Here is a 15,148-nt window from a genome sequence, read left to right as displayed (position 1 = left end):
AAAAATACATTTCTCCGGTTTGCTCTGGACAATACACAAAACCTTTGCCATGAATGGTTTTCATTAGAACTTCTTTCTACTGAAGACATTTTCCATGGGAAAACTGGCAGTGTGTTCTGTGGATTATGTGTGGACATTACTTTTAAAATAAAGTGATTAAATTCACCCTCATTTTATTGGAATGGTGTGGCAGAAATCCTAAACCAAACCTCTGCACAAACTATTGCCATGATTAGATAATACTTGATGCAAGTGAGAACATGCATTTTTTTGTGTCATCTGGTTGAACTCTGCCTTTTTTAAAACAAAACAGTAAATGCTGGCAAAGATTTAAAAAATAATTAAAAAACAACAAGACATGGAGCCCTTTCCATTCATGAAAAACCGCTGCACATATAAAACACCGGTTTTAGCCGATACTAAAAGACAACAAAGAGCTTATACAGTACACCTTTTGATATGTTCTTTAGGATGTGCTTGTTTCCTTGAGATAAAAACTACCCGGTTGCCTTTTGAAGTAACCGTTCTCTACTGCAGCATCTGATAAGATGCCACAGGGGCCGAGGCCGGCTGAGGGTTGGGACTGGAAGATCACCGGTTTGTTTTCCGCCGGCACGGCACAGTCAAACAGCACAAGCAGCGTTGAAGAATGTTAAAAACGGGTTTAAAAAGAGGCTGAGGTTTCATATTGTTGAAAAGCACGTACTCCAAAAATGTTTCCCTGCATTGTTCAGGCGGCATATGAAGTCTTTTTAATCCTCTTTGGGTTGCAGCTCTTTGATTTTAGAGAGAAGAATCAGGCTTCCCCCCCCCCTTGGGTTAACTCCAAAAACAGCCACAAAGGCAAACCCACGCTATCCTTCAAAAAGGACAAATCCGGCGCAAAATGAACCTAGGGGTTAATAACACATGTACCGAGTCAACCGTTCTCTGGGATGTGTTTTCATGCTAATCGAATGTGACCAGTTTTAGCAAAAAAAAACGCTAGTAGTCGTCGGGGCATGCTAAAGTAAAAAGAAATCGCTATTTCTACACCACTAACAAGGCTCAAAATAGCACCACACTTCCACGCTAGCATAATGAGGCTCCCTACATGGAAACCAGAGTATTGAGAACTTTGTAAGTGTACAGACAGTTCAGGGACCCTCATTATGCTAGCGTGGAAGTGTGGTGCTATTTTGAGCCTTGTTAGTGGTGTAGAAATAGAGATTTCTCTTTACTTTATCCATTCCCTGACGACTAGCGTTATAAGCTAATCAGCGGTTTGCGCTAAAACTGGTCACATTCGATTAGCATGAAAACATATCCCAGAGAACGGTCGACTCGGTACACGTGTTATTAACCCCTAGGTTCATTTTGCGCCGGATTTGTTCTTTAAGGCGTAGGTCATTGCATTTCTAACAGTGCAGTCAGAAAGAAAAAAACAGATTGAGCGTCTCTCAGGGTCTTCTCGGCAAAGGCACAACCTCCCTGAATGCAGTGTTTAGGCTTTATAGTGCCTAGTTAGCCCCGAGGTACGATCGTGACGGCTGATCCCTAGTTAGCCCCGAGGTACGATCGTGACGGCTGATCCTGCATGAGTTAAAACCAACGCCGTGCAAATTTAAAATCCCAAATCAGGACTGCCCTTCCCTCTCGCTGTAACCCGTGACCATGTCTCCGTCCCCCAGGTCCACCTGCAGGTTGTGTGGCAGGTTGTGCGGGCAGTCGTAGGGAGACCGTTCCTTCTCCTCCGCCCCTTCCAGATCGATGGGAAGCGTCTCCGTTTTCACCGAGTCCTCTGCGAAGTCTTCGTCTCCCCTGTATCCCTCTGCAAGATCCCCCCCGGAGGAGGAGCAGCAGCAGCTTTCCTCGGTGAGACTGTCCCCGTCCTCGGAGCTGACCGACAGGTTCTTGCAGGGCTGGACGGGGACGACGGTCAGCGGGCTGTAGTCTGTGCCGGACACGGGATCATACTCCCTGTCCCAGGGGTTTCTCGCAGCTTCTAAGTCTTCCTGTCAAAAAGAAAAGGGGGAAGAAAATGGTTTTACGACAACATAATTACTAATTATTTGGTTGGTTGGTTGTTTTTTTCCGATTCGACTCCTTACCAGAGCCGAGGGCAGACCGGGTAGCTTCATCGTCCAGGCTTTTGCTTTGCAGATCAGAAAAGTAATCACACTGATTACGACGAAGAGGAGGAACAGCATTATAGCGAGCGCTATCGCAGGGAGCTCTGCAATCAAATCAAATTTATAAAAGAAAAGTCAAGTCAAAATAGGTTTCTCGTTTACCAAAAGTGCTGCAGCAAAGAACACTTATTTTGAAGGACAGTTTTTTCAAGTCCGGTGACGATGTGTATGCTGGATTAGTTTGTGTATCGGTTATCATTCCTCCTGGATTTTAACTCTTAGGTATAAGAGGCGCTGATGCACCAACCCGATAATCGGCCGTTGGACAGTCTGGCGAGGTCGGTGACTCGAGTCGGTTTGGTGTGCTCCGTGCCGTCGTCAAATTTGTCAAAAATGTTTTAGTCGTCTTTCTTTACATTTTTGTTGCTTCCCCCCCCACCGATTTTTTTGTCACTTTTTTCTGCGCCTTTTGAAGTTTGTGTTTTTCGTCCCACATTTGTCACTTTTTTCAACGTTCTTTTATCAATTCTTCTCAATTCAAATCTTTTTCAAAATGCTATAAAAGTGGAATAAAAACACCCAAATTCAATAAAAGTAGTGCACTGATCATTAATTTTACTTGTGAAGAGCGTTGTAGGGAACCATCCAGGTTACCTTTTATGAAAATTTTGTTCAAAGAAAACCAAAATGTCTGATACAGAATCTTTTTTTTTTAAATTTAACTCGAGGACAACAGGAGGATTACATTCACCTTTTTAAGGTATTTGCATAATAATGCAAATAATAACGTGATCCCATCAAAATGTTCAGAACAAACTCAGCTTTCCGTATAGCGAGACCCAAATCTGTCCCAGAGTGATGTGTGAAGAGATAATTGGACGCCAACGCTGAAACGTTGATATTCGCTTTTTGAAAGTCCTCAAATCTCTTCTGAAAACAAACCTTAACTTCTGATGTGTTGTACCAATTGTTTCGGTGCTTGACATGAGTCTACCAAAGTCTTTAGGTTCACAAAGTACTTAGCCTGGGTAAACTCTGACGAACTTCCGGCAAATTTGAGATTTGCTCTGTAAGTCCATCTGGCCGAGAGCCCATTTCCAATTTTTCCAAATCGAGGCACCAATCACAACAGCTGAGGCGGGCTTTACACGATGACGATAGTGCAGTGACCGTGAGCAGCTTTTTGGTTACATTCAACATGACGGCTACCGAAGCGCAGCAAGCCGTTGATGCCACTGTCGCTGTGATGTCACCTGGATCGTTTGTCTGATTGGTGGAATAAAATCCGTTTTATGTCTGTGGTACAATCCGAAAGAGACTCTCACCAATAACACGAAAGCCGATTGGCTGCAATATAAGTTGCATGTTGGGGTCATTTGTAGTCTTAATGCGGCGAAATTATATTTGGACTAGTGAAAGAAAGAACTACAACACCATGGAATAAAGAAAAAAAAAAAAAAAGCATTAGAGGAAGCGTTCATAAGATTAAAATTAAGACCTGTTTAAAATTATTTTAGACCTAAAGCACATTACTTCAGTGATTTAATACTTCACCGCTGCCTGTTACGTTTAGGGCTGCACGATATGAGGAAAATATGCGATATGTAATAACGTTGAATATCTCGATAAAGATATTTTTGCGATAAATAAACATATTACAATGTACACAGTTCTCCATTCCTGCTGCTTTTAGTATTCTAATAAAATACAAAAAATTGCTTGTTCATTTAAAACATTTCTAACATTTTATTGAACAAACTGAACATTAAATATAAAAAGCACCACTAAAACAGAATGTTACATTCTACTGAGATTTTCTTTTAACTAACAAAAAACCTGTGTCTATCGCGATATGTCGCAGCCTTTCGCGATGGGTTTATGGCGGACGCTGATATTGCGATGGCGATAAATGATATATTGTGCAGCCCTAGTGACGTTCAGAAAATATTTCACGTGACCAGACTTTACCATGTAATCCTTGTAAACCAGAGACCTCAAACAAAGATGTACAGACACATTCTCGATGCAGAAAGAAGACACAGTCTTCCCCGTTAAGACTTACCAGTCGATGGAGTGGCACAGATGTCGCGTAACTCTCTGAACAACACCTGGCCAGCACGGTCCCCTTTTAACAAGAGTCCTGTCAGGTTAACGCACTTCTTCTCCCCCTCAGAAAAAGAGAGGTCATGTTTGCAGTTTGTCTGTTCCGCCGTGCAAGACCCGTCTCCCTGAAAAGTCACAGAACACATACAGCTATAATAACACTGTTCATGAAGTACTGCATGAATGAACTCATTATTTTTCATGAATGAATTCAGGATAATTCGTGTACCATTATTATAAAGTGTTACCATCTTATTTTCATATTAGTACAATGGTGAACAAAGCATTTGAAGTCTTTTTGGGGTGGAAGCAGAAATTTCTTTCAACAAATCTCTCCTTATTATTAAAACTGCTTCCATTTCAGAACGGAGTCTCGATAGCCAACCCCTAGCTGGAAGGGGGATGTCGTGTTATGATGAGACTAAAGGGAAAGCTTCGACAACATCAGATCATTCATAGGTCACAGGTCAGGGGGACGGGAACATTCACAGTCTCTATTAACCAAAGCTTTTTGTAAATTGACTGGATGCTCTCGCTGTTTCACTTCCTGCCCGGCTCTCCGAAAGGTTCGCGTGAAAATAATTCAATTTTATTTATAGTGTCAAATCATAACAGGAATTATCTGAGGACACTTTACAGATCGAGTAGGTCAAGACCACACACTATAATTTACAAGGACCCAACAATTCCAGTGAGTCCCCCCAAGAGCATGCATGAATGCGTAAGTGCGACAGTGGCGAGGAAAAACTCCCTTTCAGGTGGTGTCTGACGGGGCCGGTAGACCTGGCGTGTATCTATTGCGGAGCGGAGAGCCGCTTCACGCACGCAAGCTTCTGGGGCGCTCCGCGGCGCGGCTGGTGGAATATCGAGCATCGACTTAAATGGCTGCGATTGCTTGCAGGGGCCGCGGCGCCTCCGGAACGCAGCGCAGGCGCGCTCGGTGGAAAATAGGAGTTAGTCATCAAAGTCTGGCGAACCTTCCTCGTGCTGCTCCTGAGTTTTTCCTTAACACACCTGTCCTCCAAAATACAGTCGTTAAACTTTATGATGTGGTACTTACAAAACCTGAAGAGACCGTGAACTTAAAGATGGTAGCATCCGGCTTGTCAGCGTGCTTCAGTCGGTCGTAGTAGTGGAGGGGATTCACGAAGCTCACCATGGCGCCCGAATCCTTCTCATCCACATCCACCTCCACGGGAGGGAAGTCTAATTTACCTGGGAAGAGAAACATCTCTTTATTACTCAAACATCATCATCTAACTTGAATAGTGGCTTACGTTTGATTTTGATTTATTTATTTTTTAACAGGGAAATAAACACATTTTAACATCTACATGTTACTTACATTTTATTTTGACCGTCTTTACAGTATTAAAGGAGAATGTTTTGGATGATACTGGTTCGGACTGGTTGCCTCCCTCCACGGCTGTCACGGTGACGTAATAATTGTCCATGTAGCGCCCTTCAGACGCCCAGATGTAGTCGCTCAGATCGTACTGATGGTCTGTGGTTTCGTTCTGATAGGGTTCCCTTTAATATGAGCAACAACACAGCAGATCAATCAGTCATCAAACTGCATTCACAAACGCAGAGTATCCTTGTCCAGCTGCTGCAACAAATATGCAGAGGCGGAGAAATCACTGCACAAAAATCATCTGAGAAGTGTTTGATGGTTATTTATTTGTGCTGCGAAACAATCATGAAGTAAGCTTTATTTACCTCTGTGTACAACAACAGATTCAAGTAGCTACAAAACATTAGTCCAGCTGGTGCACAGCTGGACTGGAGCATGTGATGTTAGCTGATCACTGAACAGGACCTGTAAAGCCCCGCCCATTTCGAGCACTTAAGGTCATTGTTATGCATTGCTCCCGGGTGCAAAATTACAAATCCCACTATGGCCACACCATGGCATGGCCATAGTGGTCGACTGGTTAGGGTTAGGCATTTGACCTTGTTTGGTTAAGGTTAGGAAAGCTGCTTGGTCAGGGGATAGGACCTGTAGAAATCAGGTTACGTTACCTTGATTAAGCATAGACGCCTGGCCAATAGTAGCTATTGGAGGGCGGGTCTTGGCGTGGCCATAGTGGGGGAAAAAATATAACGCCTCCCCAGTTGTGACCCAGGTGATCTCTGAAGTATCACGACCAGGGTAATACCCCACGTTAGTCTCGCTTTGCCAGACCATCCAGACACTGCGGAGAGGAGGAGGGTCTGGCTAGTCCACACAGCATTCCGGGACAGGAGAACAACGTGCTCTGGTTTATTGGCATTTCTTTAAACCAATCACAATCGCCATGGGCGGTGCTAAGTGCCGGACGGAGCCGCTGCAAAATAGTCGTGCAACAGAAAACTCCGATTGGACAGATAGTCTAGCTAGCTGTCTGGATTTACCCTGCAGAGATCTGAGGAGCAGTTAACCATAGTCCTCATAGATCCACCGGAGTTTAAAATTACAACAAAAAAGATAGCGGAAGGAAACGGAAATCAGCGAAAATACATGCATCCGGCGGAAGTGGAACGTCGTGGACATGGACTAAACCCATATTGACAGGCTCGGTTTGAATTTCCAAAAGGAGGGTTGAACCCTGACCAGACAACCCTGGCCCAACCCTGGTAGGTGGTGTGAAAGAGGTAAGTGACTTTATAAATCCAGGGTTATAATAAGAATCCTTGCTTTTCGGCACTAAATATGTTCAAGTATTAATAAAACAGTTTGAATCTAAATGCATTTTTAAATCATATCACACCCCTCTCTCCTCCTCCTCCTCAATAGCTACAGACACAGAAATGGCACATCCTAAGGAAAGCTCATTGTGGGACTGGCTCTAGTGATGATTAATCAAACTAATTCGAGCATTAGCAAAGTTTTAGCAAAAGTTGTATTTTCTCCCGTTTGAAGTTCAGGAGAGTTGAGTCTCACCCTTCAGACCCTACGATGTGTACAATGAATCTGGTTTCTGGTCCCTGCTCGCTGTACTCCCACGTGACCACGACGTCGAGATTCAGGCAGCTCAGCACCACGTTTGTCGGCGGCGGAACTGCAAGAAAGAAAAAGACGAAAGATCAGTGGCTGATAGGGGTGGGAATCTCTTGGCACCTCACGATTCGATTTGATTCAGAGGCCAACGATTGGATTCTTAACCGATTATCGATGCAACAATTTTTTTATGTACATTTCCATGGGGGAGTTTGCTACTCAGTTTGCCAATCACTTCCTAGACAAAGCTTAGATTTTGACATATATATGTCACACACAAGTTTTAATGAAATGTTTTGTCTACTGAGGTTTTTATTTTGTAGTCATTGCATGCTTAAGCCTTAAACCTGCTTGTGAAAGTCCCCTTCTCTCCCAGTGATCTTCCATGTCAGAGGCTCAGTCACGTTTAAAGGTGGAGCTTCTTAGAACATGAAACATGAGGTGGTCAGATGTAATGTGATAAAGTAGATGAACAGCCTATATATGTTTTGCCTAAGTATTTTATGTATGTCTTATTAGATCGTGTGTGTGACACACACACACACACACACACACACACACACACACACACACACATCCTCTCAACATTTCCCTGAGAAGTAACCCAACAAAATACATTACACATTAGAGCTGGGCGATATGGCAAAAATCAAATATCACGACAATTTTAACAAAATATCTCAATGTCGAAATTGTGGCGATATTGTAGTGTTGACTATTGATGTTTTCACAAAATATTAACACAATGAGTTTTGATAAATAATCACCAATAATGTGGATATAATGAGTGGGTAAAGGCAAATAATAGAACAGCTAGAACAGTCTGGTAAGTTCAGAAAATGACATCACTTTACTGTAATGCTGCCTCTAAAACCAGGAAAAGACTACACTTACTCACTCTCACAAAATTGAGGACGATATCTAGTCTCATATATCGATGTCAATATAATATCAATAGATTGCCCAGCCCTATTACACATCCAAGCAAATCAAAGCACATCTGTGCGTACACGACACCGACACCCACATACGCAAAACCCACATATTTTGGTGTAGGCTAGTACATACTTTCCAATCAGTTCCACTAACCCTGTTGTCCCATCAAATAATAGTGTGTTGACAGGTAGCTGGCAGCGTTTGGGAACCACAAGAACAATAACCGGTACATCAAGGTGCCATTGTGGTTGCTCTTCAGCATTCCACCGTTTGGTTTCGCAGCTACTGCCTCGCCGGTTTGTAATCCTCAAACACAGCTTGGAGACAAAGTTTCTTCAAGGGTGTTTAAAAAAACAAGAATAGTGTACCAGTTTTAGTCTTATCTTATCCTAATGTTCTCTTTCCTGTTCACTGATCAAGATCCTGCTGTTCTGTAAGATGTTTTGACTGTCCTGAAACTATTTCACCTGATCAACAAACTTTGACTGTATCCTGATTTAATCAAGTCTGTCTGTCTGTCTGCCTTTATCTAGCTTCAGGCTGATTTATACTTCTGCGCAAAATCTACACCATTGCTACGTGCGTAGGTATGTGAAGACACAAACCTACGACGGACCGTACACCTTTAGTGTTGAGTAGGGCTGGGTACCGAGTTGAATACTTTTTAGGCACCGACCGAATTGCTTCTACAGTATCGAGTAGGGATAGACCGATTATTGGCCCTGGCTGATTATCGGGCCATTTTTTGGCAGTTTGCAGATTATCTGTATCTGTGTTTTATTTGCCTGATAACCGATTAAAGTTAATGAATTAAAAAGTGTTGTATTTTGGCTCGGCTGCAGCTCTGTGTCTGTCCCTCTGCTCCGGTTTCTCTCACCACTGAGTCTCACTTAATGCCCCCCCCCCCCCAACACTATCTGACTCTCTCTTACTGGGGATTAGGTTCAAAGTGTGTCATTTATTAAATAATTGCTTAAAGCATTTAAACTAAATTATGTGTTGGAGTTTCTAACATTCTAAAATCTTAATTCTGACTTAAAGATTTTCATTTTCACTGTAAATGCATATTGGTTCCAAATATTTGTCTCATTAACCACTAATAACGGGTATCGCCCCTAAGAAACCAGTATTGGTCGATCCCTAGTATCGAGTATCGAAAAAGGCCTCGTCAATCAATCCCCAATTTCAATACCTAAGGTGTAAATCTCATCGGCGTCAGTGAGCCAATAAGCACGCAGCATGCTTCTACCAAGATCTAATAATGTCTGTGATTGGCTGTCTAACGATATACGTCGTAGAGACACCCAGGAAAAACTATACGTTACACAAAGATGATGGATTTGTGCCGTAATGTTGTTATTTATATTTGTTAAAATGGATTTTATAAAATTGGTATCGGAAAAAAGCGCCGGACGGAGCCACAGCGCCTCTGCTAAATAGCCGCGGGAAGGAACTTGTTGTTTTAGTCATGCAACAGAAAACTCAGATTGGACAGATAGTCTAGCTAGCTGTCTGGATTTACCCTGCAGAGATCTGAGGAGCAGTTAACCATAGTCCTCAGAAATCCACCGGAGGTTAGAACGCCAACACAAAGGAAGGAAGGTGACGGACATCCATCCGAAAAGAGTGAAATTCGCAACGTGGCATCATGACTTTGCGTAAACATACACGCCACTTTCCTAAAGCCAAGTGGCGTGTTACCTGTACGCATTTTGCGCTATCCACGTGTAGGTCTACGCTGTATACAGCGGATGTAAACATACATCGTGAGAATGTGCTGTGCTATCGCGAGAACGTCACACGCGTGTAAAAAATAAATAAAAAAAGAGGTTGGGTTTAGGAAGAGAACATTGGGAAAGGCTTTAGTAACAAAAAAACGACAAAAAAAAACGACATTGACCAACGTCACACGCTTAGGAAAACAAATGGAAAAGGAAAAGAACATTGGGGAAGGTTTATAAAATAAAAATTGGTTGATAAAGGCCACACACATTGGGTGAAAGTCCTGTGTTTTACACATCCACCCCCCCCAACCAACCTCCCTCTGCGGACTTCCTTCCTTTCATACTACTCGCTACGGCGATATTTCACACGTAATGTAGGTCAATGGAGGCCAAACGGCGTTGATAAACACGCTAAAAAGCAATTATGCGTCTTGGTAACGCACCAGAATAGCATACGAATTGGCGTGTCGTACACACGCCACTTAAAGTGATGGTTCGGAGTAATTCACCCTAGGGTCCTTTGCACCATGACCTCGAGCCAAACACCCCCCCCAGAAGCTTTTTTCACCTGGGTCTAACACGGGCGAGTTACGCGTAGCGTTATCAGCTGAATAGCTTAGCGAGGCGCAGGGACTCATGGACCCGTTTGTATCTTTGTAAGTTACCCCACTATCGAAATGATACCAAACGTCTACAAGTAGTACAAATAGGTTATGCTCTCATAAAACGATGGATTGGAAAGTTTGTAGCGTACAACCGAAGTTTATGTAAATAACACTTGCCTGCTGGCTTCTGCTCTTTTCTGTTGTTGTTGCTGCTGTAAGATGAGTGCTTAGGGACAGTCTACAAATTACAACACCGAAAAGAGATGCAACAAAAAATATTATTAATTTAACTTTTTTTTTTAAGTAAGTGCTGTAGTATAACTAGCAGGAGACACGTAATAATTGAGGTAAGTTTGGAGACATTACATTATTTAATCATTGAATTAATAAATATTTTTGTTGTAACTTTTTTCGGTGTAGTAATTTGTAGACGGCCCTAAGCACTTCGTCTAACTGCAGGTAGCAGCAGCAGCAGCAGCAGAGAGCAGAAGAGAGCAGGCAAGTGTTCATAAAATTGGTGTACTTACAAACTTTCCAATCCATCGTTTTTGCGGTACAGCATAACCTATTTGTACTACTTGTAGACGTTTGGTATCATTTCGGCATTATTAGTGGGGTAACTTACAAGATACAAACGTGGGTCCATTAGCCCCTGTGCTAAGCTATTCAGCTGATAATGCTACTCTACGCTAACTCTCCAAATGTTCGACCCAGGTGAAAAAAGCTTCTGGGGGGGTGTTTGGCTCGAGGTCATGGTGCAAAGGACCCTAGGGTGAATTACTCCGAACCATCACTTTAATGAGATCAGTCTGGAAATCCGGCAGAATTTCCTTCGGGCAACGGAGCAGTCCCGGAAGTGGAACGTCGTAGATATAGACTACTCGTCACATAATGAAATGAAAACTACAAAATAAAAAAACATGAATGTGCTTCTAAAAACAGCCTCCACTCTTTTGGTTTCAGTAGTACTTTTACTTCTGTAAAAATCTGAATGCTTCTCCAACATTCCCACCGCTGGCACTGGGGCGTGTGTACGGCATTTCATTTCTATAAATACAGTTCTAAGGCAATTAAAAGGTGAGCAGCTATTTGTACTTATGTACTAATCTAAGTTTGATTGCATGACTTATGAAATCAAGACCTCACCCTTTCTTTAACAATGAGTCTGCAAACACACGAGAGAAACACATTCACACACATAGGCGTAATTTACAGGGGAAGTTACAACCCCTCCAATAATCAAAACTGGACAGTGTAACCCACCCCCCCCAAAAAAAAACTGTTATAATTATAAATTTCCTTTGCATAAATAAAGACATTTGTGCCATAACTTGATGCAGAAAAGGCCCAAATTGTTGCAGGAAAATTCACCAGAATGCAGGAAGTGTTTGAAAATGTACGTTGAACCCAAAGTTACGCCCTCGCATTCACATGACCTTTGCTTTACGATCTGGCCGATTTACAGCGTCACTGTTATGGTTCAGGTGAAGAAACTCGAGAAACTTGTCAAAATTATTTTTTAAAGTTTCTGGAATGTGTCACTCAGCAGCGTGAAAGACGAGCACTTGTTGTGTTTTTACTGATTAAAAAACATATAAAATAAAAAAGCACTGGATGTGGGAAATGTGACCCAAGGCCATCTTCATGAGAAACTGTTGCCACTTTATGACTCAACATTCACAGTAGTTACGTCTACATAGACGTCTGACCACACAGAAACCACAGAACACCCACAGAGAGGCAGGAACGTCCACCAACACTCCTTTTAAAACAAGGAAATGACTCCTGAACTCTCTTAATCATTTTAAATAAAAAAGGACATACACAGTGGTGTAGGCTACGTGGGTAGACACAGTACACCCACTAAGAAAGCTCCAGGATTTCCATATACCCACTTAAAAATGCCCAATGCCACGCAACAACATACCGTACTTTCCATTGTAATTTTGATATGTTTTGAATTGTCATTTGTGTTTTATTTCTTTATTTTTATTTCATATGCTAGATAAAAGGGATTTCCACCGTAAATTGGTGCATAAAAGTGTATCCGAATGCAGGAAATGAAGTCTTTGACGCTCAAAATAATACTGGGGGAGGACACCCAGACCCCCCCCCACTATGATATGCCGCCCCTCCCGCAAAGCCAGATTCTGGCCAATCTATGTATATAGGCAAATATATTAATACAGTACAGTACAGTATACCCACTACAATACATTAGACCACACCACTGGTCTGGGTCGTCCCGCAGAAAGTTTTAAGTGTCAAACACTTCATTACCGGCATTCTGGTGAATTTTTCTGCAACAATTATGTGCCTTTTCTGCATCAATTTATGGTGCAAAAGTCTTTATTTAAATGGAAATTTTTATTATTAATTATTCTCCTGTATTATTTAGTTTTTTTTAAGATTTATTTGCACAATTTAAAATATACAGAATGACAAAAGATAAACAAAGTGAAAACCCAGTGGGCTTATTTGAAGCCTCCACCTTAATTTTAAAATGTCATAACATCATACATCATATAGAACAATAAACAGAGAAAACAATGAGACAACATAAAATTGATACTGAAATGTGAGAATAAAGGTACTGAATTAAAAACTCGCGCGTGCGTGCGCGCGCACGCAGTGGCGTAGTCTACGTGATACGCAGGTAGCCCCAGGACTTTTTTAGGAAACATGTACATCTCAACAACAAATCGGTTATAAAATGAGACTTTGTTAAAAAGACATGACATTTAAAATAACTTCATCTTTTCACGCTCGTGTTGTGTTCTTTCATTTCCAGGAATATTTTTCTGCATTGAGTACTTTACTTTCAAAGTGTACTTATATATTTATCTATTACATTTTCCTGATGATACTTACATACTTTAAGTAACATTTAAATGCAGGACCTTTAACTATAACAGAGTATTTTACAGTGTGGTATTAGTACGTTTTACTTAAGTAAAGGATCTTACATACCCAAATGGAGGATATTTCTTAATTTTAATACTTTTACCTAAATAACATTTTCAATGCAGGGCTTTAACTGTAATAGGTTGGTTTTACAGTGTGGTATTAGTAGGCTACTTTTAGTAAAGTAAATTAGTAAAAGATCTGAATACTTCTTCTTCCACATCTTCCACTCACCAATGGCAGAGGCAGCGGCTCGGCTGAGCAGAAGGAGCAGGACGCCGGACAGCAGCATGTTTCCAGGGCAGGCCTTCCAAAGTGTCCGCCTAACAGCCGCTCAACTTCGGCTTCCTCCTCAACACTGTCACGCAACAATAAAATGAATAAAAAGCGAACGAGCCTTCATTAGAAAAACGCTAACTTTTTGCGCAACAACGTGAAGTTTCCGTCAGAGAAGTTCCTGATTTTCTTCCACAGAAACCTGACTCACTCACACGCACTCCCCGTGTAGTAGTGTAGTGCGAGCGGCGATGATTCACCTGTTCAACCGGGAAACGCACCTGGACCGGAAACCGTAAGAGAGCGTTGATTGTTTTTTTTTACCGTAATCTTCATTTTCTTCAAAATAAAGGTTTTATAGTGTGCAAAAAAGAAGGGAGGGAAAAAATAAATAATGTGATATGTAATCTCCATTTAGACAGACAGACACGAAGACAGATAGATAGGCCTACATGTAGATAGATATATAGATAGACAGACAGACAGACAGACAGACAATAAGACAGATAGATAGATAGATAGATAGATAGATAGATAGATAGATAGATAGATAGATAGATTTGACACTCTATATGGATATATTATGTTGTTTTAATGTATCTTTGTTTTGTAGGCCTGTTTATTACTTGTGCTTTTATTTTGAAGGCCTAATCCGATTGTGTTTAACGTCTTTTGCACATAGACTGTATATTATTATATTAATATTAACAGTCTATGCTCAGGTGAATCAGCTCCCAGTGAAAGCTGGTGTTTGTCGCCACCTACAGTTCAAAGGAGTTGACTTGTTATTACAGTTTTTCTCCATTGGTTTGGCTCATTTTTTGAAACAGAAATTACGTTCTCAAAACTCTAAGATCATTTGGCAAAACAGTCTTACAGTTCAGCACAACACTATAGTTCACTTGCAAAAAGCTCATATCTCTCCCAAAACTGTTCACTCATGCTTCAAAACTAAATTCCTTTCCCATATAAAGAGTCAGCGCCACGAAAATGGCAAAGATCCTTCTCAATTACTTTGGCTCATTTCTTGAAACAGACCGGACGTTCTCAACACTCTCGGTGCTTTTGCCAAAATAACCTGGATGGTTCGGCACAACACCATGGTTCACCTGCAAAAGCTCATATCTCTCCCAAAACAGTTCACTCGTGTCAAAACTAAATTTCTTTCTCATTTAAATAGTCAGTGCTCCCAAAATGCTTCGTCTCTTTGGCATTGTGTAAGCACTGCAAGTCAAAATGTTGAGATGTTTTGTCACTATGGCAGAGGACCACTGAAATATCCCTCATGTCCACCTTTCAGTCTTAGCCCAGTCCTTCATTGACAATGGTTACTGTACTGTTTTTTTGTCTAGCTAACAGAATACAATTGTGTATAAAACTGAAAAAAAATAAATAGGATTTGAGGGTAAGAGTAGCCTCCAAGGTTTGACATCACACATTGCACTCATACTGCCAAGGAAATTGTAACCATTTTTATTCACATGGTTATAATGAAAAAAGGTTATAATG

The 15,148-nt window shown here is 41.5% G+C and overlaps 1 protein-coding gene across 2 annotated transcripts; it reads right to left on the bottom strand.

Annotated features, from left to right (window-relative positions):
* Positions 1–1,400: 1,400 nt before the first annotated feature.
* On the bottom strand, positions 1,401–13,929 carry ifngr1 (interferon gamma receptor 1). Of its 2 annotated transcripts, XM_039804030.1 has the most exons (8): positions 13,598–13,929; positions 7,138–7,255; positions 5,560–5,744; positions 5,275–5,429; positions 4,174–4,339; positions 2,091–2,215; positions 1,573–1,994; positions 1,401–1,527 (listed from the first exon to the last, which is right to left on the bottom strand). In XM_039804030.1, the coding sequence occupies exons 1-7, from the start codon at positions 13,653–13,655 to the stop codon at positions 1,617–1,619; spliced, it is 1,185 nt and encodes a 394-aa protein (XP_039659964.1). In that variant the 5' UTR covers positions 13,656–13,929; the 3' UTR covers positions 1,401–1,527; positions 1,573–1,616. The 2 variants fall into 2 exon arrangements, with proteins under 2 accessions (XP_039659964.1, XP_039659960.1); XM_039804026.1 differs by having other exon boundaries at positions 1,490–1,994.
* Between the last annotated feature and the right edge of the window lie 1,219 nt (positions 13,930–15,148).

This window comes from Perca fluviatilis, chromosome 1 (genome assembly GCF_010015445.1).
Source record: "Perca fluviatilis chromosome 1, GENO_Pfluv_1.0, whole genome shotgun sequence".
Lineage (NCBI taxonomy): Eukaryota > Metazoa > Chordata > Actinopteri > Perciformes > Percidae > Perca > Perca fluviatilis.
This window is presented reverse-complemented; position numbering and strand designations above follow the sequence as displayed.

Excerpts from the sequence above, each read along its gene's own strand:
- ifngr1 (XM_039804030.1), bottom strand. The coding sequence starts at position 13,655 with ATGCTGCTGTCCGGCGTCCTGCTCCTTCTGCTCAGCCGAGCCGCTGCC. Across the intron at positions 2,216-4,173 it reads CTGTGCCACTCCATCGACTG|AGCTCCCTGCGATAGCGCTC; the intron begins GTAAGTCTTAAC and ends ATTTGATTGCAG. Across the intron at positions 1,995-2,090 it reads CCGGTCTGCCCTCGGCTCTG|GAAGACTTAGAAGCTGCGAG; the intron begins GTAAGGAGTCGA and ends TCTTTTTGACAG.